General features: G+C 39.1%; 2 protein-coding genes across 7 annotated transcripts in view; both read left to right on the top strand.

Moving 5' to 3' along the window:
* Window positions 1-118: 118 nt before the first annotated feature.
* On the top strand, window positions 119-17,549 carry ube4b (ubiquitination factor E4B, UFD2 homolog). Of its 2 annotated transcripts, XM_079477403.1 has the most exons (29): window positions 363-676; window positions 2,206-2,416; window positions 4,293-4,428; window positions 4,692-4,779; window positions 5,233-5,377; window positions 5,448-5,679; window positions 6,093-6,500; window positions 7,033-7,140; window positions 8,219-8,360; window positions 8,610-8,710; window positions 8,894-9,008; window positions 9,342-9,425; window positions 9,789-9,845; window positions 9,937-10,053; window positions 10,133-10,231; window positions 10,634-10,747; window positions 10,933-11,131; window positions 11,349-11,487; window positions 12,312-12,411; window positions 12,558-12,685; window positions 12,779-12,877; window positions 12,993-13,228; window positions 13,331-13,457; window positions 14,509-14,653; window positions 14,898-15,032; window positions 15,389-15,580; window positions 15,745-15,919; window positions 16,045-16,191; window positions 16,315-17,362. In XM_079477403.1, the coding sequence occupies exons 1-29, from the start codon at window positions 653-655 to the stop codon at window positions 16,377-16,379; spliced, it is 4,068 nt and encodes a 1,355-aa protein (XP_079333529.1). In that variant the 5' UTR covers window positions 363-652; the 3' UTR covers window positions 16,380-17,362. The 2 variants fall into 2 exon arrangements, with proteins under 2 accessions (XP_079333528.1, XP_079333529.1); XM_079477402.1 differs by lacking the exons at window positions 6,093-6,500; window positions 7,033-7,140 and having other exon boundaries at window positions 119-676; window positions 5,448-5,673; window positions 16,315-17,549.
* Window positions 17,550-17,935: 386 nt separating this feature from the next.
* The window catches only part of kif1b (kinesin family member 1B), a gene marked incomplete at its 3' end in the record, with an annotated part of 56,728 nt that continues 47,768 nt past the window's right edge, over window positions 17,936-26,895 (top strand). For all 5 annotated transcript variants that reach the window (XM_079477352.1, XM_079477353.1, XM_079477356.1 and 2 more), the window contains exons 1-2: window positions 17,936-18,271; window positions 19,774-19,918. In XM_079477352.1, the coding sequence (XP_079333478.1) occupies window positions 19,813-19,918 (106 nt within the window). In that variant the 5' untranslated portion in view covers window positions 17,936-18,271; window positions 19,774-19,812. The remainder of the gene's footprint in view (window positions 18,272-19,773; window positions 19,919-26,895) is intronic.

The following is a 26,895-nucleotide window of genomic DNA, read 5'->3' on the forward strand; positions in this document are numbered from 1 at the left end:
TTGCATCGCATTGTATTAGGTTGAATTGTATTGCTACTATTATGTTGGAGTTTAATCATTAATTAACTAACTAACCAACCATATAATAATACATATGCCCATAATTTCTACAGCCTGCAGGACGCCCTGTCTTAGTAGCCTATTTATTAGATATATTTATTTATTAGTAAACCTAGTTAGATAGCTATAGTGAAAACAATTATCGCTAAAGAATCGGAAATAGAGTTATAAAATGCGTAATGACAGTTTATTTGTTACGAACGTAACATTCGTGTTGCAATTCTTTTAATTTGTGTCGAAGTAAACAAGTCTCTTGAGGTCGCCCCAGCTGTGAAATCAGTTTCCTTGAACTGCCGCAGCCTGGACTGTGTCGAGCTCATGTCACGTGATTCCAGATCCAAAATGGCCGCGTCGGTGTTTTGACGAATAATACTTTTGTGTTTGTTTCATTCTCCTCAGAAATCGAACAAAACGCTTCCCGAACTGGAAAAAACAGCCACGCGTGTTTGATGTTTTAATATAACGATTTAATTTAGACAATCACAGCTCATTAATATTTGTTTTATGGTTCAGACTATGCACTTTTGGTGTTTATAAGGTAGCTAGCTGACTGGCTAGCAACACAATTAAGCTGAAAATTAAAAGAAAATCGATGGAGCAGCTCAGTCCTGAGGAGGTAAGACTGTTTATACGTAGCTTTGTGATATTCTAGTCGAAACAGCTCAGATCATTGCGTCAGCGCTGTGTTAACTGTGTTTTATTATAGGTTTAATGGCTTGTCATTGTCACCTTTTTCAATCGCAGCAATGATTGGATAAGCTAGCAGGACACAAGCTAATCAACACAGCTCAACGTATTCACGTTAAATTAATAGATTTAGCTTGAAAAAAAGGCACGGTTTTGGATTAACATTCTGAGCCACGTAAGTGCCGATACGGAACCGAAAAAATGTTTAAAGCGAGCTTTTTATGAGGCAGCTGGTTAGCAAGTTACAAATTGTCAGCCATGACTCTGCCACAAGCCTCGACCATCTGCGTTTGTCCTCGTCTTTTATTCATTTCACGGTTTAAATAACATCTTCATTTATCGTTTAATAGTCGGATGGGGAATTTGTAACCATTTCTATAGGTTAGTATTTCGTTTGGTGAAGGTGTACTTTATTGACAATTCAAAATGGCTGAAAGATGGTCGCGTTAAGAAATGTAATCGTTTTGAATTTCCGACCAATTAAATAACAGTCACAGTAAAATGTCAAGTTTTTGACACTAAGGCTAATAAAGGGGTTATTTTGTTCAAATTTGTGCCGTATGAAAAGCACAATAATGCGCAACAAGCTTTGTCAGTCGTGAGATCAATGTTTGTCAGTGTCTGTTATTTTTGCTTCGTTTTTATTTAAAGACGATATATTTTAGAACCATGTAGTCATATTCTACATCATCACATACACAATCACACGGTTTTATTTAAAGACGATATATTTTGGAACCATGTAGTCATATTATAATACATCAAGTATATTTGGGTTTGAATTTAGAACATTTGGTTGTTGTCTCTACTGTACCTAATTTTTTGCATCTACATTGGGGCTTTGTGTTTTCTTCTAGTAAAATTATAAATAAACATACATTATTAAAGGGTTACATAATGCTTTTGAGCATCGTGTAAAAAGGATTATAAAAACATCTGAAGTATTGTCAAGCAGGGGTGGATGTTTTATAATATGTGGTCTTATTGATCATATTTGGGAGATATTAATGTATTTTGTGTAGGTAAACTATTCAGCTATCGACACAGACAATTGATATTTTGATGTGATGTACAAAACCAGTTTGTCGGTCGAGTTGAAGCTTCATTAGCAGATTGTAACTAGTTCTTGCCTTTTTATAATGAATCATTTTTATAGCAAAGTAGACAAGATGAATTTATGACCTTGGCATTTTAATGACAGCCTGTGCCTTGGGCGCTATAGCAATCAGACTATCTTCTCCAAATAAATGAGTACTGTTGTTGTTATCCTTTATTGCAGAAAATAATAATGTGACTCGAACATATCATAAGTATCTCTAATTTAAATTAAAATGTGTTGAAAGTGACATAGAATCTCTTATATCTTTCTCTTATAGATTAAAGCATTTGAGGATGGTAAACAATTGCTTATAATTGATGTGTAATTAGATTAATCTGTAATTAATCCGTCTCATTCAGATTCGAAGAAGGCGACTGGCCCGGTTAGCCGGAGGGCAGACGTCTCAACCTAGCACCCCCCTTAGCACCCCTTTGACCTCTCCACAGAGAGAGACCCCCCCAGGACCCTTGCCCGGACCCTCGTCGCAGTCTGTCCCACCAGCTCCATCTCACACTCTGGGCCTTAATGCCCAAAATGTCACCCCCGCCACCTCTCCAATGGGGGCATCAGGTAAGAGCTTGGCAGACTGGATTCAATCATTCATCTAAAAATCCATCCTTATTATTCAATAACAGCGATATGAAAATATTATTTTACATTTGTTGTTGAGAGAAGCTTGTTAAAAGCAATACAGAAAGTGCTCAGGTTATACATGCTTTCACAATGTTGGAATTTCCATTACCATTTTCGTTTTCAATACGGCAAGGCTGTTTACTTGAAAAGCTTTTCAGTGCTGGGGACTTTTAAAGATGTAAAACATGATTTTATGACCAGATCAATAGATTCAATTCTTTTGCGAGCGATGAGGTGAGGTGCAATTGTGCGCCGCACCATCTAAACAATTTTCTTTGGCATCTTGTTTTAAACATTTGTTTGTAATGTGTGATTTTGCTAATGTTGTATATTTTCAGACACAATGCTTTTGATCTTCCGTGTGTGAGCTGTACAAGTGTAATAAAATTTTACTAGGTCATTTATTCTGTTTCGGTGTACAATTTTGTGCGTAAATGACCCATGCATCTTAATCCGCTGTCAACTGAGATTAATTGTTTAGTTAATGCAGGCTTGTGATTTTAGTACGAATCAATAGACTTTAAATGTTTTCATCAGGGTTGACATCAAGGTAGGCGCTTTCTGCCTGCTGTGTGTTGCTCTGAAGAAAAGTGCAGAGTCATTCTGAAGGTGGCTCAGTCCTGGCCAAGGTTTAATTGAGAAGACACAAGGCCGATATCTCGATTTCACTCTCAGATTTGCTGAGTAATATCATGTCTTGATACCAAATAAAAGAGGGTATGCTATTTATTAGGTCAGTGTGCCATGTTAGTTTTGGTTTAGGTTCTCCATGCTTAAATAAGCTTTAGACCTTAATGTTATTGGTTTGTTATTTAGAGTTTGTTACAGAGAATATTATTGTCTGCCATAAAACAATTTTCTGCATTTTCTGACTTGTGGTTCAGTGAAAGTGTTTATTTCATGCGTAAAAAACATGGGCCAGTTTTGCTGAACTTAAATATGGAAAATGTATTTATGGAGCTCAAATGCATTGTCTTTAGAGACAAGTTGTGTTTGTGTCCATGTACCACACCTGGCTATTCAGATTTAATTTGGTGTGACTTGAAAGAGCAGTTCTAGCAAAAGTACAAGTCTGGGTTTGTTCTTTAACTGAATTGCCCAACAAACACACTTCATTGACAGATTCAGTCTTAGCCATCCATTTTTGTTCTTCTGTAAATGTTGTACTTTAAAAGTTAATAGAACACTGTAATATTTGTATCCTAAAGGGATATTCCACCCAAAAATAAAAATTCGGTCATGAATTTTTTTGTTCCAAACCTGTATACATTTCTTTGTTCGTTCGAACGGAAAAAATGTTAGCAACTGACATTTCTATAACCTCATTGACTACCCTAGTAGGAAAACTAACATGGAGTCAAAGTTGCCCCAGAACTGTTTGCTTTCCTAAATTCTTCGAAATGTCACATTTTGTGAAAATGATGCAATAACTTTTCCTACTATGGTAGTCAATGATGTCCCAGAAATGTCAGTTGCTAACATTCTCACAGATATCTTCTCTGTGTTCAACCAAATACATTTATTCAGATTTGGAACAAGTTTAAATTTTTGGGTGGAGAATCCTTTTTAAATCGTCAATGACATCATTGTCATGTTATCATTTTAAATTACGATTGATATTTTGATAGCAACTTTCTAGTATACGATCAAGATGCTTTCTTCAAATTTCTGTAGTTGTTTCTTTACATTGCGCAGACATTTCAGAAAGCTTTTTTTGAACTCCGTTACTGAATAACCAATGTTTTCCATGACACAATGTGATCAAAAGGTTTTCACTGACTTATTTTTTCTTTTGTGCTTTCCATTACTGTAGGGGTCGCTTACCGCAGCCAGAGCAGCGAGGGGGTCAGCTCTCTCTCCAGCTCTCCGTCTAACAGCCTGGAGACGCAGTCCCAATCTTTGTCCCGCTCTCAGAGCATGGACATCGACACGGCCTCCTGTGAGAAGAGGTGAGACATCTGTGAACCATTGTCCTCTCGGAACTCCTAATCACAGATAAAAGAGCTTTACAATGAGAGCCTGGGACACATGAGATTCTATCGGAGATTAAGTATTTGTGTTCTTTACTGAATGACAGATGTCTCTTTGTAAAATGTCTCATTAGCTGAATTCTTTACTATGAATCCATTTTATCATATGTATTGTTGAAGCTCACAAACACGCGACGATTTAAGCTTCTGTTTGAAGTGAGTTGTTTTTTGGTGATCTTCAGCATGTCCCAGGTCGATGTGGACTCAGGAATAGAGAACATGGAAGTGGAAGACAGTGACCGCAGAGAGAAAAGGAACTTGGCTGAAAGGGTAACTAGTGGTCCTGTTTTGCTGGATAAATTGATAAATGCCTGAATGAAGTTATATAGGAGAGATTATACTGTTAAATCGATATTATGATGTATATTTTTCTGAGTCTGCGACGTGGATGGAATAATTTTCTGATCCCTTCGGGGTAACATTTACATGTATGCATTTGGCAGACGCTTTTATCCAAAGCAACTTGCATCGAGTTACCCTATATATTTGTTTCTAAGATTGTGCAATCCCCTGGGATCGAACCCACAACCTTGGCATTATTAACGCCATGCTCTTACCACTGATAAAAATCTGAATGTGTAGTACTGATTTGAGCTTTCATTTCATCATCAAAATTGTAGATTAGCTCTAAGCTTTGATGTGGAAGGCAGTAATCCTTGCAACACACTATTTGACTGCTCAATGACTGTTGACTGTTTATTTAACCGATCTTTCAATTTGCAGGACTCAACGTCTAATCCTGACATCTCTGAAGAGCAAGCTCTGCAACTCATATGTAAGATCTTGCGTGTTTCATGGAAGGAACAGGACCGTGATGTGATCTTCCTGCCTTCACTTGCTGCTGAGTTTCAGAAGAACCCGAAGGATGGTATGAATTGTTGAGGGGGGGGCTTGGCTTAGTGTTAATTTGCTGTAACTGAACTGGAATTCTCTTGTAGTTTACTCTGACTTCAAAGATCTGATTGGTCAGATTTTAATGGAGGCTCTTATGATGTCCACCCGTACGCGTGACTGTAACCCATTCGCCAGCTTGACCGCCACATCTCAGCCAATTACTGCTGCCAGATCCCCGGACCATCACCTGACTCTCATCCCGCCCTCCAGCCAGAGCGGCAGTCCCATGATGCCCTCTGCAGGCTCATTTGGTGCCAGCTCTCTGTCTAGGCAAGTGTGACAAATGGTGAAAATTTCACGAGAATCTTCTGTAATTATGTACAGTGTTATTTCAGGGCAGCCCTGACATATTCACATGCACCCTATCACATCACTTTCATTTCGCTTTATTCCTACTGGTGTTTTCTGAACATGTTTTACTTGTTTCTTTGTTTCCATCTTCATTCTTTATGGATGTGTGTTCTGAATTGAATATTGCTTACTACTTAGTGCCTCAGTGCCGAATACATACTGTACTGCTTGTTTTTTTGTCAAACAATAGTCATTTAATGCAGGAAATTAGCATACTGTGCATATTATACATATATACTACATACTACACCAATATTAAGTAGTATGCTATTCTGAATATACCCAGTTAATCTCGTATATCAGTATGTCATAATATGTTCAATTCCTGTTGTTTTCAGTCTTTATGGGTGTAGCCCAAACCCTCTAGCTCTGAGCTCTGGCAGAATGAGTGCTCCTTTTGCCCCATTGGCTTCTCCCGACCCTTTGGCCTCTCCTGCATCTTTGGTTCCCGCCAGTCCTCTAGTTTCTCGCCCTCCCGACAGCCTCCCATCTCTGTCTCCATCCGCCCCACTGCCCATCTCCCAGAGGTACAGGCCCTACTCCCTCAGCTCCTCTGTTCCCATTAGCCCGAGCCCCAGATCTGTCCCATCTGGTATGCTTACGCCTCCTACGACCTCAGGTATACCCTCTAGCCCCTCCCCCAGACACGGTACCACCCAAACCTCCTCCATGCCATTTCCCCTCCAACCCAGCTCCCCCAGCGCTGTTGCCAGAAGGACTGCCCTTGCTGCTCGGATGCCCTCTAGGTACCTTTTCTGTCTGATAGATGTGAAGTCGTACCAAACGAGTTTAAACAAAGTTAAACTCCGTCTAGAAATTTGATTGAAAATGATGCATGCAATTTCAAAGGCAGTATATAGAATGTATTAGAAATGTATATACATTTTTTATTTCCATTTAGGACAGATAAGCCCATTTACACCCAGTTTCTTATTACTGTAATGCATCTTAATAGTATTTCTTCAACTGTAATTTGTGGAAAAGATGCTTAATGTCAAAAATCGAATCGGTTATTTAAATTTGCCGTATTTTTCCTTTTTTATTTTGGAGTGAAATATAACGTAAAAATCACGTATTTGCTCCATTTTCAAGTGAAGCAGTAACTAAAAAATCCCTTTCATTTTTACACCTACCATAGTGAAAAATTTCAGTTTTCCAGTTTCTTTTTCCTGTTTCCTTTTTCCTTATTCCATTTTAAGTCTTTGTGTTTGTACAGTCTGTTTGTATTGTTCCATTCTCAAACACTTCTCTTCTTTCATCACATCCCGGCCACACCAGTCCTTTCTCCCTCCTCTTCTTCGCCCTGTCCGACATGTCACAGGACAGCAGTGATGAAGAACCGGAGGAAGAGGAGGAGGATTTTTCTGCGGTTCAGTTTGGGTCCAGGTACCTGTGCCAACGTGTGTTGCATGCTTCAGCGTGCCGCCTGGCCACTAACAGCAGCCCGCTGCACCCAGTGCAGGCACAGCAACGCCCAATAGAATGAGCTTAATATATGGGCGGAGTTTGATCATCTCTGATGTTGACAAATCGGGAGACAAAATCAGCATTCTTTTCTTTCCATGGAATCTTGTCAATTCCATAGACTTTAAGACCTTCTCAGCTTCCAGCAGAAATATGATCCACTTGACCTCTAAACTCTCTTCCAGGATGTGTGCGCTACCGGATAACTGTTGTTTGAGTGTCAAGCATTCAGATTATGATGGCAATGCTAGCTGACTTTGTAACTGATCTAATGAGAGTTTTAGAATCCTGCTGTGGTCTGTTTGCTCACACTAGAGTCCACTAATGCATGCCGTCTCATAACCAGAGACCTGCAGGAGGGATGCTGATAATAGAGGTCTGGTTTTGTTCTTTACCTCTGACAGATTTTGTTCATGCCTCAGGACTGAAGGTTTACTTGGTTCCAACTCTTATTGAAAGCTTTTGCTTTTGTGTGTGATAACATGGTAAAAATGGTTTGCTTTTGAGTGGTAAGCACTGCTTGTGTTGTTGGTGGAGTGTGTTCTAACTTTTACACTGTGTCTACGCTGCGTCCGGTGTAGACACCGTGTTACTTGAAATGATGGGTTTTAGAAATATGACCCAGCCCTAACTTCCAAATTCTAATACTTTTCAGCCTTTTGATACCATCTAGTTATTTGTTCTTAAATCTATTTATGTGTTGTTGTTTTTTGGTAACCGGACAACATTGCAGCCCTTTGACTTCCAATGTATGGACAAAAAAACACTGAGACATTTCTCATTTGTGTTCCAAAGAAAGAAATCGTTAGAGGTTTTTATACCGAGTACATGATGAGGTTCACATTAAAAAGGGAAACATAATTGAAAAACGCAATATGTTCTTCTGGCTGGATGAGATAATTTAGTTGTGGTTATTTACATAGAGCGTTTGAAACCCCCAGATTGTGGAAATCGTATTAGCGTGTCTTAACTAAATCTTTCTTTCTCTCTTTCTCTATAGCCTGGGTGCATCTGGAGGGGGAATGGTTGGTGACTCAGGTAGTGACCGCTTTACCATAGAGTCCTGTAAAGAGACAGAGATGTTGAACTACCTCATCGAGCGTTTTGACTGTGTGGGTATGGAGGAGAGGAAAGCCCCAAAGGTGACTGCTGAGAAGACATTCAAGCTCTCTCTTACGTAGTTCTTCAGCATAGTCCTTTTGTAACATTTGTAATGTCACTGTTTGTAATAGCATGAATTACAAAGACGTGTTGCATTATTTCTGTTTGTCAAGACAATTGCCTGCAGGTGCAGATGTGAAAGTAAAACATCCCAGTATTTCATGTAGGTAAATTCCCTGGTTGTATTGTCATTTTGAGTGTCTAATTCTAAGTGTTATGTTCGCTTTCAGATGTGCAGCCAACCAGTTGTCAGTCAGCTGCTAAGCAACATACGTTCCCAGTGTATTTCCCATGCTGCACTAGTGCTTCAAGGTGCCCTCACCCAGCCCAGGTGAATATCTTTCACCATTATTCAATGCGCTCGATCATTTAACGGTTTTATCTATAGGATGTTTTCAAATCTTAACTTTTGGTGCAAATCTGAATCTGGTTGAGCTTGTTGAATGCACTTGATGAAGTGTGGGTCCTAACTTACGAAGCGCATCTCATTGCTATTTCCTTTCATGTCAATCAGAGCCCCTCTACAGCCCTCCCTGCTGGTTCCCTACATGCTGTGCCGGAACCTTCCGTACGGCTTTATCCAGGAGCTGGTGCGCATGACTCACCAGGAGGAGGATGTGTTCAAACAGGTGGGAGTTGCAGCGGATTATGGAGACAATCTGCATGCTGCGTCATTTGATTTTAAAAGCTCTTTTTAAATTGATGTCACACTCACTGTGATATTAAAAGTGTTTTCAAATGGATTATGGGTTTGTAGGTGGTAAAGACAGCTTTGTATGTAAAGAAATATTAAGTTTGAACATTTTGCATTAGATACATTTAATTGGATAAATACATGTTTTCCGGCCAGTGGTTATTAACACCTACCCCGTTTCAGTAATTTATGTGAAGAGATTGCCTGCCAGTTACAGGTGTATCTCAAAACCAATTTTCTTTAAAGATCAATGCTGTTGTTCTTTCAGATCTTTGTTCCCATCCTGCAAGGGCTTGCTCAAGCTGTGAAAGAATGTTCCTTTGACTCTGACAACTTCAAGTTTCCTCTGATGGTAAGAGATTCCATGCTGTGCTATTAAAAACATACTGAGATGGGTTTAGGAGACATTAGGACCAAATGCATCCTGTTGGATCTATCTCTGAATGCTGTTAGTGGGGGCATTCATGTTCATTAGCTTTCGAGCTCTGTAACACACACTTTCTGAATTGTGCTGTGGCCAAAGTTCAGGCACTTTTATACAAGTTTATAATTCACACATCACAATAAAACGAACCATCTTAAAAGTGTAATATTTTATTTCATATTGAAGAGTCATGTGATGAGCGTATTAACATTTATTTAATAACATTATCCTCACCCAGATTTCTGCTTGGTTCTTAGTCATGTCTGTGACCGATATTTCATTGTTTTTTAGGCTTTAGCCGAGCTTTGTGAGATCAAGTTTGGGAAGACTCACCCCATATGCAGTTTGGTAGGTTTTTGGTAGAGTTTACCAAAAATTCAAGTCATTCGGGTTCATGATGTTAATAATCTTACATCGCACCTGTAATATCCATCTTTAGATCACCTTTCTGCCATTGTGGTGTCCTGACCCACTCAGTCCTGGGACAGGAAGAGAAATTCAAAGACTCTCCTTCCTGGGGACTTTCTTTAGTCTGTCTGTGTTTGCAGAGGATGATGTGAGTAATTAAACTATTACAAATGACACCAATGCACAACGGGAACAAAGTAATTTATTTTTGCTCCGCTGTTTTGTAGACTAAAGTGGGAGACAAGTACTTTTCAGGTCCTGCCATAACTATGGAGAACACTCGTGTGGTCAGCCAGTCGCTTCAGCACTATTTGGAGTCTGCCAGGGTGAGCGATCATTACATCACCCGCTTATAGGTTTATACTGTGCTGCACCAATGTAAGGAATATTCTTTTTATAGAACTAAGACTATAAATGAAGGATCTTTTTTGATGCTTACTAATTCCTGACACCCAGAACACCATAGTATAATGCTAAAATACACTTATGGCAGCTTTTAAACTGCATTTCAGTGCCCTGGCATTATATCCCAAACCACCTTTGCAAGTATATTTTACCCTGAAGAAGCATCACTCACCTTTTTAAGACAATGTACCGATTTAGTTTCGCTTTTATAATTTCAGCTAGGTTTCTGAATATCAAGAAATCATGTTCTCATTGCATGTTCAATGTTGTGTTCAAATATGTTTTTTTTAAACTTGCTGTATGTATTGGTGTTGGTTTGTCAGGGTGATCTATTTAAAATCTTGCACAACATCTTACTGAATGGAGAAACAAGAGAAGCAGCTCTGAGCTATATGGCAGCTCTGGTGAACCGTAATGTGAAGAAGGCTCAAATGCAGGTATGTTACTCAAGTCTTATCAGTCTGGGTGAATAATAAACATGGTTATAGAAGTTCTAGAGACTACTGGATTCACAAGGTTATCAGTATCTTTGCTGTAATCACTATATGTTTGTCTGACATACAAAGCATTTTTAGCAATGTTGCAATACTTTTACATAATGTAAATTTTCTCCGCTCTTTAGACCGATGACAAGCTGGTGTCCACAGATGGTTTCATGATGAACTTTCTGTGGGTGCTGCAGCAGCTGAGTATGAAGATCAAGCTGGATACAGTGGATCCCCTTTACATCTTCCACCCCAAGTGTCGACTGAACGTCACCCCTGAAGAGACCAGGCTCAAAGCCACGATGGAGGAGCTGAAGAGCTGGATCACAGACCTGCGTAAGTGTGGGCTGTAACAGATGAATCACAGTAGAGGGTCAGGGGTCGTGTAATCTAGCAGTTAAAGATCTGGGCTTCTAAAATAAGGTTACAGGTGCCATGAACAGATCAGCAGGACACTTAACCCCAGACTGCTCGATCGAGGGCTTGGATTTCTTTTTCTGCTGATTCTTCAAACAGTGCTTTCAGAATCTAAGTTTTTCCTGTTTCCCTGCAGATGGTGACTCATCCAAGTTTTCAGAGCCCAAGTTTCCCACCGAGTGCTTCTTCCTCACTCTACATGCACATCATCTGTCCATCCTGCCGTGCTGTCGACGCTACATACGTAGACTGAGGGCCATACGAGATCTTAACAGGCATGAATCTTACAAACATGCTTTACTTTTGTTTTCAAAGCACTATCCCAGTTCCACACTCACCTCATACCTTATGAACATGCGTAAGCACAAGTGCACTATTTTGAAACGGGCACGTGTAAAATAAAATTGCATCACGGTTTCATTTCAGTGTTACAGAAGCAATCAGAATGTATAAACGTTTGAAACCGCTAAACTCGTGTTTTTATTTTATCTGGCTGGTAGTTTGTTATTCTCTTAAACCGAGTGCATCTTTCATTCTTCATGACTAATGTCAGATAGTTTATTGTAGATATGACACAGACTGTTATGCTTTCTAAAAAAGCTTTTAATCTCTCTCCGATGAGATGAGCTAATCCAGATTTGTCCTGGGCTTTGTGCTGAAGGTGTTTTCTAGGTTATGGCTCCATTGAAGAGCAGCTTCAAAGTAATATACTTGTTTGGCTCAATGTCAAAATAACAGGGTGTGTGTTTCTGTTAGTGTTGCTTGACCGGCAGTGATAGAGGTCCATCACATTAAAATGGACAGCTTACGTTAATGCATTCAAAATGCCTGGCTAAACATTAGTGACACCTGCTGGCGGTCAGAAATGTTCCCAGTTATGTTTTTTAAGCAAACAGCCGTAGTATATTTTTTACACATAACATGACAATGATGGGCATGTTTCAGCGTTGTTTGCGAAGTCAACTGCAAATCAAACTATAGCAAACAAACTATAGCAAACAAACTATAGCAAACAAATAAATAAATAGTGAGTGCACCTTTAAAGTTGATCAAAGACTTCAAAATACTAGATTCAGTGAATGTGTTGTATGTGTTACAGAACCGTTGAGGAGTTGAAGAACAGTGAGAACCAGTGGAAGGATTCCCCGTTGGCTAGTCGTCATCGGGAAATGCTGAAGAGATGTAAAACCCAGCTGAAGGTTGGCCCTTATATATCAAAACTAAAATTGTCAAGGGCAAGTGTTTCTCTTGACAGAAAACAATTGAATTGGCCTTAGATACAATTGTGTCTTTAGCTGATGAAGAAATAAAATATGTATTAAAATAATTGTTTTTGTATTGACAGAAACTAGTGCGCTCTAAAGCCTGCGCAGACGCAGGGCTCCTGGATGAGAACCTGTTGCGCAGATGTCTGCAGTTCTTCAGTATGGTCATCCAGCTTATCCTGCGCATGGTGGAGCCTGCCTATCCACAGTCAGTTAACTTACTGACATCATTAAAGATACATACATTTTTAGTCAAGATGACATTCTCTCCTAATTTTCTAATTTTCAAATCACCTCACAGCGTTAGCCTGCCTCTGAACCCAGAGATCCCAAAAAGCTTTGCAGCACTGCCCGAGTTTTACATTGAAGACGTGGCTGAGTTCCTGCTTTTTATTGTGCAGTAAGTCTAAAAGCATAGTATAGTAAAACATTAACACTATTAAAACAAATTTTACTTTGCTCTGTCATGTCGGATAGACAGTTAGAGATGATTTCTTCTCTGATTTGTTTCTCAGGTACTTTCCCCAGGTTCTGTATGAGCCGTGCACTGAGGACATTGTGACCTTCCTGGTGGTCTTCATTTGCAGTCAGAACTACATAAAGAACCCGTACTTGATCGCCAAGCTGGTGGAGGTGCTCTTTGTCACCAACCCTGCAGTGCAGCCGCGCACACAGAGATTCTTTGAAATGATGGAGAACCACCCGCAGTCTGTCAGTCAACTCGTCCCTGCCCTCATGAAGTTCTACACTGGTAAAAGGGGGCGGTTTCTGTTGATCCCGAGGGGGATAGGAGATAACATGCCCTGCTTTATGCATTTCATATTTTTACTAATTGATCAAATGTATTTTCTAGATGTGGAGCACACTGGAGCAACTAGTGAGTTTTATGACAAGTTCACCATCCGCTACCACATCAGCACCATATTTAAAAGTCTTTGGCAAAACATTGGCCATCAAGGGACCTTCCTGGAGGAGTTCAAGTGAGTGGAAATCTAGTGTAAATGGACTGAAATTTCAGCATCTGATACAGTGTGGGAAATAAGGATTTGATCCCCATAAGCAGGTTCATATTTTGTAATAAACAACGTTTTAATTGGGAATTTTTTTTAAAGATAGAAGTAGTTCTGTTATGACAGTGAAAAGATGAAAATTCCATGAAAGGCTAATTTAGTTAGTAACTAATTTAGTTAGTTTTTTTATTTATTTACAAATATCAATGATAGAAAATATATATAAAATCTGTGTAGGAGGCTAAAACTCCAATTTGCTGACCGACAGCCAAGAAACCCTAAAGATTTACAGAGGAGTGGACTAAAATGTATCCTGACACATGTGCAAACCTGGTGACCACCTATCAGAAATGTCTGACCTCTGTTCTTGCCAACAAGAGTTTCTCCAGCAAGTACAAAGTTATGTTTTGCTCGGGGATCACATTTTTTCACTGACTAAAAAGCAAATCAATTTACATTTGCGCATTTGGCAGGCACTTTTATACAAAGCGACTTACATTGCATTATACTATACATTTGTTACCAAGTATGTCCAATGCCTGGGGTCGAACCCATGACCTTGGCGTGCCATGCTCGACCCACTGAGCTATAGGAAATGTAAAACCTTTATATGATTTTTTTTAAATATTCTGTCTCTATCAGTTGAAATAAACAAAATCAGCAGGGGATCCAATAATTATTTCCCCCACTCTATATTTTAGCATCTCCAGCATTCATAGATGAAACATTCTTTTAAATTTTGCTTAATCTAATCTAAGAACAACATTGGTTGCACTTTATTTTACAGTACCTGTACCTAAAGAGTACTTTCAGTTCTTTCTTAGGCAAGTACACTGCGTAGTATAAGGTAGGTGTACGTTTAGGGGTAGGTTAGTTCTTTGTACTTATTACAATAAATATAATAACTGAGTATGTACCTGGGAGACAGGACTGTAAAATAAAGTGCTACCACATCATTTGTGCATGTATTTCATTGATTTGATCAGTATATTTACTTTAAAACATCTTTTTCTTTCTAAAGCTCTGGAAAGCAGTTTGTGCGCTACATCAACATGCTAATCAACGATACAACCTTTTTGCTGGATGAGAGTCTGGAGTCTCTGAAACGCATTCATGAGATCCAGGAGGAGATGAAGAACAAAGAGCAGTGGGACCAGCTGCCCAGGGTCAGCACATATTACAACCAATGTCTTTTTAAATGTGTAATCGATGAAACATCACTACGTCATCTGACAGCTCACCATGGCGTGAGCATGACCGTCAGTGTACAAGCAAAAACATGTTTTTTATGAAGAAGGGAGGAGAGAGTATGTGAAGAGATGTGCTGGAGTATTTATATTGCATTATTAACAATTGTACTGTGTGTATTGTCATTTTTATTGATTTGATATTAAACCTTTTAATCCGTAGGACCAGCAGCAAAGCCGTCAATCCCAGCTGACTCAGGATGAGCGGGTGTCACGTTCCTACCTGGCTTTAGCCACAGAGACAGTAGACATGTTCCACATCCTCACCAAACAGGTCCAGAAGCCCTTCCTGAGGCCTGTAAGTACAGACAACAAACCACATCTCTCGAAATATAATATTCCAGATAGACATGAGGACAGATTTTAAAAGCAGGTACAGTGAAGCATAATGTGATTCATGTAGTGATTTGAGTGATGGATAAAAACATGCCCTGCTGCATGCGTGTAAATGAATCTCCTGCGCTCTGCTCTCCGCAGGTATTTATAGTCTTCAGGGAAAATTGAGCTGCTGCCAGGGTCAGAACTTTGAGTTTATTAAGAGGTGTCAGAAAGGACTGTTCTGCTTACTCTAATAAGCCAATGCTGTGTGTGTGGGTATATGTGAACTTAAATTAAGTGAATTCCTGGAATGATTTGCGCTGTTGCATTGAACAGGAATTGGGTCCTCGCCTTGCTGCCATGTTGAACTATAACCTTCAGCAGCTGTGTGGGCCTAAATGTCGAGACTTGAAGGTTGAAAACCCAGAAAAATACGGTTTTGAGCCAAAGAAGCTTCTGGATCAGCTCACTGATATCTATCTGCAGCTGGACTGTGCTCGATTTGCTAAAGCCATCGCAGATGACCAGGTCTGTATCCACTTACCAAGAACAACTTCTCCAGGGGCTTGGGAATAAAATGTAGGGGTTAAAAAAAGAAACCTGACCTAAAAGTTAACAGACACTTCTATGTACTACCTTATACTCTGCGTCCTCCATCTTTCTTGATCCTTTTTGTTTTTCCTCGTATTCAGCGGTCATACAGCAGGGAGCTCTTTGAGGAGGTCATTTCCAAAATGAGAAAGGCCGGCATAAAATCCACCATTGCTATTGAGAAATTTAAACTCCTGTCTGATAAGGTAGAGGAGATAGTAGCCCGCAATTCACAGTCTGAGATGGATTACAGCGACGCCCCAGATGAGTTTAAAGGTAGGGTAAACATTAGATCGATTTTAAATCTGCCACAAATACACTAACATGAACCAACATGTCAAATTACTGTAGATTTTATAGCTAGCAATAGTAAATAACAGTGATATGTACTTGAATAATAGATCCCCTGATGGACACTCTCATGTCGGACCCTGTGCAACTGCCCTCTGGTAACATCATGGATCGGTCCATCATACTGAGACACCTTCTGAACTCTCCCACAGATCCGTTCAACAGACAGCCTCTCACTGAGAGCATGCTGGAGCCAGGTATCAAACACACACTCTTTACATATGAGATTAAACAGGACAGTTTAACTGTGGCAACGTGTCTGACTTGCGTTTTAGTTGGTAAACTATGTACCGTTATTTACATTCTTATCCTTTCTGCAGTCCCAGAGCTGAAAGAGCGAATCCAGGCCTGGATGAGAGGGAAACAGAGTGGCCGTTTTTCTTAGTGAACCAAGCTTACCTTCAGATGAAATGTTTTCACCACGCTGGATGTGAACTGAATCGAACAGGAAAAATACGACAGTACCTTAATTGTTTTGGCCCCCTTTATCCTCTTATTGAGCCCATGTCTGAACGGTTCGTGGTTCTAAATTGACACATAATAAAGTTTAGACTTTTGAAACATTTTGATTTTGGATTTGATTTGATTTTTGAGTTCGTATATCTGCATAAATACCAAGGGGGAAAAGCACACTTTCACACCCCACAAAATTGGAAATATTCAAAATGCTCCGCTTGTTTTGTTTTATTTGGATTTGTGGATGAAATTGAATGGGTCTGATAGTATTTGAGAACATTGAGTTAAGGGATCCATTTCATGTTTGTGTGATATTTGAAGGATTTTGTTTTAAATCGATTTGATCAGTATTTCCATTTGAACACTCAGTACCACCACAACACATTCGCTGTAGACATACTGTAGTTTTCAGTCCACTTTTTTTCCACTTGGAAAAGGAAGGAGTATTCTAAAAAAGCTATATATTGTCTTGAATGTAGAACATATACAACAGGTGTAAGTTTGAATTGATGCGTGATGGTGGAGCATCAGATGGAGTCTGAATATGTATTGGGAATGTTTTTTCTCCGCTTAGAAGTATCACGTGTGTATGTATGGCTTTTAACACATCATCTCAAACATTTTTCCAATTGGAGCCTAAAGCAGATGATCAAACGAGAGAATATTAAGCTGTGTCGTAGCATGATTGTCCTACAAATGCCAGTAAACCATTTTTTTTTCTCTGTTCACCAACATTTCTTTTGGATTTAAAAGGTTCATCAACTCTTGTTATCAATATTAACCCCAGCTGTTGGAAAGTAAATGTTTTCCAGTGACATTTGAAAAGGTTACAATGTACAGGAGTTTGCTTCCTTTGCTACAAGCTTTTTTGGACCCAGGTCTTTGAACTGTAATAAATGGTAATGCACACACAATAGCTGTTGCACTTCTTTTCACACCTACTAGCTTTATTTCAGTAGTACTCACACAAATATATTTACAGTTACATGTGATTCCTAAATGACGTAATTACATACCTCACGTTGCTATATAATGGCTCAAGATTTTGGGAAACGTTTTTCTAAATAAATGTATGACAGTTCAATAAATCTAATCCTTTTAAAAGATTTAGTCCCATGAGTATCTTAGAATATAAAGGGTATAATAATTATAATTATATTACATATTACTTTAATTATTATATATAATATATATAAAAATTATTTTATTTATAACTTTAATTATTGCTGAGCAATTTAGCATTTTAAATAATTTCGATTAATCTTTAGACACTATGTTCACGTATATGAACATGTTCCTGCTAGGCGGCGCCCTTTAGTTTCGTGTATGACGGTGCCACGCCACAACGTAATGGCACGGATCGTGAGCGAACCTGCAATGTTACGTCACAGGCAGCCCGCCTACTTTAGTCGTTACTGTATTCTCATTGGCTACACGACGTATTGCTCATACATTTTTGGAATATTATTGGTCGACCCCGCTGTCATTCACGACGTTGACAGGGCCGGTTGACGTAATCATTTCAGGGAATCAAAGCATTCATCCATACCCTGAGCCAGCTAGAGGATCGGTCTGACGAGACCGCAGCTAGTCTGATAAAAAAGATAACAACCGCGAGCTTTCTAAGCCGTGTGTGACCTCCGGCGGGGAATGAAACGCAGCTATAATGGGTGTATTTAACAAAAAGGGAACTATTACGAACTTAACCGTCAGCCTTTTCTGATTTCTTCTTCTGCTGCTGGTGGTAGACGTCATTGGAGAATTCACGTCGTGCAGGATTTCTACGGTGTTCTGGTTCTCTCTGCGCGTGCACATATTGAGGTAAATGCAGTATTTTCGTTATTCTGCGTGAGTGAATCCTACGACTTGGGTTCGAGCTTCCGCGGGTCGGCTTCAGGAATCGATGTTCACAGGAATGTGTTGCGGCTCATCCCTAGCATCACTTCCGTAGTTTCCTTGATATATAAACTGTAATGCTTAATAATAAATGACGAAGTATTAACCCGTAACATGAATATAAGCAAAAACACCATGCGGGTTATGCAAAGCATGTCAGCGAGTTCTAGGAGGAGACGTCCGATCGAGGAGGCGACATCATAAGGTCACCACTTAACGCAAACAGCTGACTGAAAATACGTTTTCCTTCATTGTTTTGTTCTTTAATTTAAACGATTTATTCATTATGAGAAGCCGGTTATATTGTTATTAGTGCACTAGATGTCATAACCACATCATATCCCATGATGTTAATAAACATTGAAACGGAAAGCGAAGTCTTATCCTTAAACGATACATGTTCTGCTGCTTTATTGTTTTAATCTTCTATAAAGATAGTGGACCGATTAAAAGAAAAACAATCTTTATGTGAAGTACACAGACTTGTTTTCTTCGGCGATAGTCAGGCAGATTGTATTTCATGGGCGTATGCTTAATACAATGAATGACTAAAGGGCAAGGATTTTGGGCTATTAAGTGTTTGATCTGTTTTTATTTCTGCTTCACTGATAAGATCTGAAGTTCTACATATCAGGGAAGTCGAATTGTAGTTATTTTAATCCCCGATCTGTCGATTAAATCGAGTTTAATACCCAGCCGCACGCTCATAAGTGATACGTGCACAGGTAAAGAAAACAGTATGACGTTGTTATGTGTCATTTCATGTTTTTTGATATGTCATCACTGTTAGGTGTCAGTCAGAGAAATGTGTTTACTGTGGAACAGGCCCAGCCCTGCTGCTGCTGCTGCTGCTGCAGGCGAGCGGCGGCCATGTTTGTGAAGGTTTCATCTATAACTGCACACAGCCAGGATATATCCGCGATAATCCATATCTGTGCTGTTTATTTACTTGTTTTGAAAACGAGCCATTGTGTTTAATAAGAATATTTTTAATGTGCTGTTGAGATTTAATATTACGTTTTGCGGGTCTGTATGTTTATCTTGGGTGCTTCTAAACCAGCTGTCATTTCGTTTTTCGTAGTTTTTAATACATTTAGACGTAAATAAAAGCGCACATATTGTGTGTAGTGTCTCGGGTAGCATCAAATAATGTGTAAATAAATGACATTTCTGTGTATTGTAATTTTGAAGGAATTCTATTGAATACATTTAGCAGAATACGGACATTTAAGGAATTTCTCTAAAACAGTCATGCAGTGTCATTTCTAAATCGTGTTATTGTACGTTCTGATCTTTTTAGAGATTTCTTTTTTATTTCTCAATGGAGTTTGGTGAGCTGTTTCTTGATAATATGTACATCACGCCTGCAAACCGTTTTGTAACATCTCTAATAGTTTTGTCACTAAACATTTTGTCTCTTTCTTTAGGATAACTTTCTGTGGGATTGAAACACAACCGCTTCAACCATGTCTGGCGCCTCGGTGAAAGTGGCTGTCAGAGTTCGGCCCTTCAACTCAAGGGAGATCGGCAAAGAATCCAAATGCATTATACAAATGCAAGGAAACTCCACCAGTGAGTACTTTTTAAGTACACCCTTGGCTTCCATACTTTCTTTGGCATACTGAATTTTACGCTTGGCGTCAGAGTTAAGAAAAACTCGACCATTCGATGTAGATTGTGTTGCAAGCTGAGTGGCCGTAAATAAAGAATAGATGTGCAGATGATATTCTGTTTGGAAAAGCCTCTCCGTCTGAAATCTCTCTCTTTTTCTGCCTGAGGGAATGTAGTGAGTTGACATGGTGATTGTGAACTGGTCTATTGTGAAGACGGGGATCAGGCCTCATGATCTTCACTACTGCAGTGGTAGAGATGAAGAAAGCCAGTGGACTGGTTAGCAGATGTTGTGATCGAGGAGATTCGAATGAGGCGTGAGAGAGTGAGACGCCACACATTAAAAATGTGGAATCTCTAATAGAAAATGTTGAACTGGCAAGGTTCATACTGGAAATGGCACACGTTTGGTGGAGATAATGTTTGCAAAACAGCCATATAATTCAACACAAACTGCTGAATATGTGATGTGTATATTGGGTGTATCAAATGTTTTATTAGGCAACATTTTTAACATGGACGGTGGTTATTAGTCAGCAGTGAGTCATTGTACCCACTGAGATGTGATTCATCGAGCTGGTCAACATAAGCTGAGTTGACCACTGATATGATTGTATCCAAAATCCTCAAGCACACTTAAAAGGTATTATTCATATATAGCACCTGTTAAATCGGATTGACAGCACATCGGTGGTAAATCATTTTCTATATGGGTCGTAAAGATTGATGGACATGTTAAGATCACGGAGCCATGTCGAGCAGTTCTTTGATCAATGGATGCACTTTTGGGAGCTTCAAAAACTTGCCCCCTAGTCACTCCCATTCAACAGCTTGGAAGAAAAAAGCTATGTTGTATTATAACTCCAACTGCATTATTCTTCAAGAAGAAAGTCATATTCAGTCAGGATGCCTTGAGGGTTAGTATCACATGGGGAAATTATATTTCTTGGCTGAAGTATCACTTTACAGGCTTACAGGAAAAGGCTTTTTTGTAAAATACTCCTGTAGAGAGTCAGCTGTATGTCATACGTAGTTTGATTTTAGAATATGGTAAACACTGTGGCTCTTCTGTGATATTAAAGGAACAGTTCACCCATAAACCATTTCTTTTGTATGGTTTATTTAAAACGAATGACTTATTTCGGTTCTTGCTGTTCTGGTTGACCAAAAAAACCACTGCCTTCCTTCCCCGTGTGCTTAAAATACCTACTGTTGATTATTATTTTCGTGATAATAAAATCTTGAGGATCTTTGCTACGTGTCAATATTTATTTATATGTGTATATTATGGATACATTTTATTGTTATCCTGCCTGACGCTTGAAGCGTTTCCGTGCATTTTCATCCTGAAGTAAACGCATTTTTCCCAGTTTCATACTCTCTATTTACTCACCAAAGTCTGTGAAAAACACAAGTCTATAGGGAGCATGCACAATGTCAACTGAGAGATAGCCAAAGTAGTGGTGCTTTACAGTAAATTTATCAGGAAGTGGAGCTCAGAGACTGCAGTCACACAGAAGTGTATAGCACACATGCGCAGACGGTGTACTGAAACCCGAGTGTGAGGTTGGCATTTGGCCCACCACCCTTGATTAGGACACTATTGCAGATGGTATGCTGGGAATGTTATACAGTGCCGATGAACCATCAGGGATTCTCGGGACAACTACACACATGGTACATTGTTAAAGGAAAATGGAGAACGACCTTAATGTTTTGTACTAGAAGTGTTTTGCTTGCTCTGGGATGTGGTAGCCAGGGTGACATTCACTGATCAGACTGCTTAGGCTGCATGTTTAGAAGGATGTTTGTCTAGACTGTTTGTTTTTCATTTACAATGATTTGTTCACGGATCAAATGTGTTTGTCAGTCTACTAGAAAGACTCTCTTTCCATTTTGATGAATCCTGATAGATATCAAAGAAATGCACTTATTTCAAAGGCAAATCCTTTTTATGTAACTAATATATGAAGTGACTGTTTGGCTTGTAAAACCTCCGTAATAAACAGGCTTCCACTGAAAAAGCAAAATATCTAGGGACCAGAATATCATAGAGACCTATGGCTGGATTTGTTTCTTTTGGTTTCTTTTAACCCCCCAATGCCCTAGCAACCGTTTGCATTGAAAGCATGCTTGACCGTTTCTTTAGAAAAAGTAATCATGTGATGATGTTTCATTTGTGCTCCGTGTAATATTAAAGCGATAGTTCACCCAAAAATCCAAATGCTGTCATCATTTACTTAGCCTTACGTCATTTCAGAGCTGTATGAGTTTCTTTCTTTCACAAAACATAAAATATTTTGAAGAAAGTTGGTAAACGGCTAGTGTTGGCACCCATTCACTTCTATTGTATGGACACAAAACCAATGCAAGCGAATGGGGGCCAGTTAACAACAATCTTTAAAATATCTTATTTTGTGTTCTACAGAAGAAAGTCAAACAGGTTTGAAATGACTAGAGGGTGAGTAAATGATGACAGAATCTTGATTTTCAGGTAAACCCAAATTTTCAAAGTCTTGGGTTGAATGACAATTTGACTTGTAAAAGCCGTATCTCTCTCTAGACAGATCTGTGCTTCTTACCTCATTCACAGCCCTGTGAATCCATTGATATAGTGACCTTTTCATTTATGAAGAAATAGTGTTGAGGGAACGGAAATTCATCTCTCCCTCGTTCTCTCTCTCCATCGGAAGCAATAGTGTGGTGAATAAATATTAGCGAGAACTATTGAGTGGGGATGTTTTGAAAGCTCTGTTGGTTACAATGACATGATTGCAGATCACAGTGGAGCATAAAGAGCAGATTCTGTGGGCAATGTATGAAATCTTTTTTGCATAACACATCCTAAACTATTTGTGTTATGTACATGAAGGCCACTTTTAAATGGGTGACCTAGAAAACAATAAAAGATACAAAATTCCTGTCGATGTGTACTTAAAAATGGCTATATATTAGGGATGTAACAATATTATTGATATCGTGTCATCGCAATAGCGATTGTCTCAATATAATTTTATTGTGGTCACAAGACGGTATGAAACGACCTTCCGGGCCTAACATAGAGAATGTTAGAAAAAATTATAGATGTTACCTTTGTCAAGGTCTATCTGGTGCAACTATTTTATTTTATAAAAGGGATTTTTTGGTCATTTGACCCATCTCATACTATAACTCATACCTAAGCAACAGTTATGATTAGAGGATAAAAAAGAAGATTCTTATGGCACGTTTCCAAGTCATCATTTGTCATTTTAAATATTGTAATAAACATCATATCGTGGACTTTATTCCGAGGTGTTATTGTACTGTGAGATTTTGATATTGTTACTATCCCTACTGTATATCGAGGTGGGGTTGAATGCAAGAATATTCATTTTTTAAATTATTTATACACCTGACTGAATACTGTATATAGTTGCAGTAGGTTTATAAAACAGTCTCCTCTGTCTCTCAGCTAATGCTAGTCTGACCTTATTTTAGACTGTTCTATCACCGCCGTGCTCAGTACATGGAGTGATCCTGACAGAGGACCCTTGGGGATGGCCAGTACAGGCAGAGGAGGGGAGGAGTTGTCTGCTAAAGCTTTCCACTCTGAAACCAAGAGACAGAAGTGCGTTATCGATTGCTTGCAAGCGAGAGAGGGAGGCGATAAGAATTCATATAGGATTTTCACACTAGGAAGGTCATTTCGCCATTGTGCTTTAAGTGCACACAGAAAAATTGACCTGATTAGGAATGTAATCCTGTGAGCTCGCTGAGGTCGGCAGGCTACAGCCGTAATCTCTGTGACCCTTGCAGGTGCGCGGCCGTCAACTCAAAGTGTCACTTCTCACCATGCAGATCTACACCTGTCGCTGTACTCCCGCCCCAACACATACCATTGGTTGAGCTAGCTGGTCAAACAAACAAAGCATCAGTGATTTAATTTGTTAGCAATCTCAGCATGAACTACTAATAGTGGAGTTACCTTGAGGAATGGGGCTTTAGGTTTTGTCTGGTAGTTCCTCACAGTTCTGTCTCCGTTTCTGATTTTTCTGTAATGCTTCATTTCTTTCCTGTCTGCTGCTTGAATGTTCCTGGTTAGCTTCCTTTTTTGGTACCTCTTGGTGTGTGATGCTTGCAACAGAAAATGTTAGATGTAGAACAGCTGCTGGAAACCATCACCCGTGCACCTCAGACTTTTACCATCTGTCCTGTAGATGGCTGTTGTCCTAGAGCCCTGTGTTTGCTTTATCAATCATCATCTCTAAGTCTTCAACGTCAGCTGTGTCTGAAAATCTAAACAGACATGCTGTCTACTTCCTGCGCTGTCTTCACATCATCTTAATTCACATCATCTTAATTCACAAGTATGGCTACATGCTATTGACGTCACACTTGAAACTCTGTAAAAGGATAAACCCTAAATAAGTGTCCATTTAGGCTCTAAACAAATATGTTAACACATACTACAAATGCATACTTACTCAACACAGTTTATTTGCATTTAATGTTCTGCCAGCAGTTGGTTTATGGAGCATAAACATACAGCCAAGGAAAACGTTAAGAGACCATTCAAAATTATTTTCAGTTTTTATTGAATTTACTGTTTATAGGTATGTGTTTAGGGGAAATTATCATTTTTGTTTCTTTCGGTAAACTACTAAAATATTTCTCCCAAATCTCAAATAAAGATCTTGTTTCTATTTGCAAAATGGAAAACTGGAGAAACAGGCCAAAATAACAGAAAAGATGCTCTGTATTATTTCAGACCTCAAATTCTGCAAAGAAAACTGTTTCATATTCACTTTTAAGCAATACAACAGTAATATTTGTACATGTAAACCTCGACTTTATAACTCCTGAGGTTTGATTTTGTTGAAATTCAACAGACACCGGACTGCCCTAATACATCTACAAATGAAAAATATATTTTGGAATAATGTTAGCAACCAACAGTTCAGATGCACCATTGACTGCCATAGTAGGAAAAATGTAAATGGTAGTCAAAAGTGCCCCAGAACTGTTTGTTTTCCTACATTCCTCCAAAATATATTCTACCATGGCAGTCAATGGTGCTTCAGAACTTTTGGTTGCTAATATTATCCCAAAATATCTCTCTTTGTGTTCAACCGAACAAAGAAATGTATACATGTTTGGAACAACTAGAGGGTGAGTAATTCATGACAGAATTTTTGTGTATCCCTTTAATATGAAAATTAGCAATGGTCTTTTTTGAGACATTTAAATTGAGTTATTTAGCAGACGCTTTTATCCAAAGCGACTTACAGAGAGTTCAGGGAGCAATAAAGCGATAAGCAATAAAGTGAATAGGTTTCTTTCCCAACTGTTACAATAGTCCATATTTTCACCATCTAATTCAGATTCATTTAGTAAGATGCTTGTCAGAGGTGATCCACCATCATGTCACAGATACCAGTGTGACCTGATTCACAGAGAGATTGCTCCCATCCATCTTGTCTTCGTTAGGAGCTCTGAGAAGCACAGAAAGTTTTTGATTTACTGCAGGCCAAAAATAAAACCTCACTAATGGCATGTGAAAGGAAAGTTACCGGGGGAAAGTCTCATGTGTGATACTGAGGTTTGGGCTCTCTGAGCAGCTGCAGAAACCTGCAGCTAGCAGCATCTGGATAACTAAAAGAATGGCAAGCATACACAATCTGAAGTGATGGTTCAGATTTGATGAAGGCAGAGGAAATGGGAACTGACATGAGTTTTGTTTATTTCTAATGTATTTCATGCCTATTTGTGTTTCTGAAGTACGTTGGGGTGCTTTTAATCGGTTAAAAAATAAATTACCTTCATACAAAGTTTCCATCAAAATACTATGGTAATTGTGTATTAGCCACTCCTGAATTAAAAATGATTGAGTGATATAAAGATTGTGAATTGTATAGACATCCAAATTAATCGATTTTGGTAGCTATTGTATGTTGACAATAATTATATAGTTATTGTTGATCCTTGAAAAGCAGATTTTTGAACGTTCATTAACACAACTGCGGATATCATGTCATTCAAATATATATTTACACTGTGGACATTTCTTTGTGTACTGGGAAACTGGTTTTACTTTATTGTCTGGAGAGCTGTGTTTGCCGCACATGTCTGCTCTGTAAATACCCGTATAGCTGCTGTGTGTTGATCTCAGAGCGGCAGGGAGATCTTTTCCATGAGTGGAGGAGAGAGGAGAGGAGCAGGGGGGGCAGATGCGAGATGCAGTGGTGATGCTGAGAACAGCCTGCGTCACATGCTTGAGAGCGTGAGGAGGCATTTCAGGACTTAAAGGCAGAGTAGGCAATCCTGTCCAGAAAAGTTTTTTGTCATGCTGGTTAGAAATGTCTCTTAACATCCTGATAGCAATCAATAAGTAAAGTAAAACATCGTATGTGAAAGGCCTGCTATAATGTTTTCTCACCGGTGAGTGTGACATGACTTCACTGGAACCGATCCAACAGCTTCTGGTCTGTGCGCGTGCTCGTGTTTTGGAGGAGGCGTGGCTTTGGATGGTGATTCGCAAGAGGGAGGGATCGTATGATTGCACTGTTAGCAGGCAAACGTTAGCATTTTCCAAATCATCTACTCTGCCTTTAATTCCTTTCCTCTTTCTATTAAAGAGAAAGGCACATGACTGATGAGTGATATTGTTTAAACTCCTCCCTTTGGTGACAATGGATGTCGTCTTGCTCAGGAATAGTTCAGCTATTGAGATGAGCTGAGATCCTGTACAATTCCTGAATTGCATTTATGCACTGAGGTTGAATGTGATGAAAAAGGTTTTTGCAGTTCTGCTGTATTGGTTCTTACAGTTAAAAGTTAATGATGCTTGAAAGATAAACAGCAATACTTACTAAATAATTAATCCAGAGTTATATCAGGCTTCTCAGAATGTTTGGGTGAATTTCTTCCAATGCTAAAATATTAAGTCATATATTAAG

The sequence above is a fragment of the Barbatula barbatula genome, assembly GCF_947034865.1.
Source record: "Barbatula barbatula genome assembly, chromosome: 17".
Classification (NCBI taxonomy): domain Eukaryota; kingdom Metazoa; phylum Chordata; class Actinopteri; order Cypriniformes; family Nemacheilidae; genus Barbatula; species Barbatula barbatula.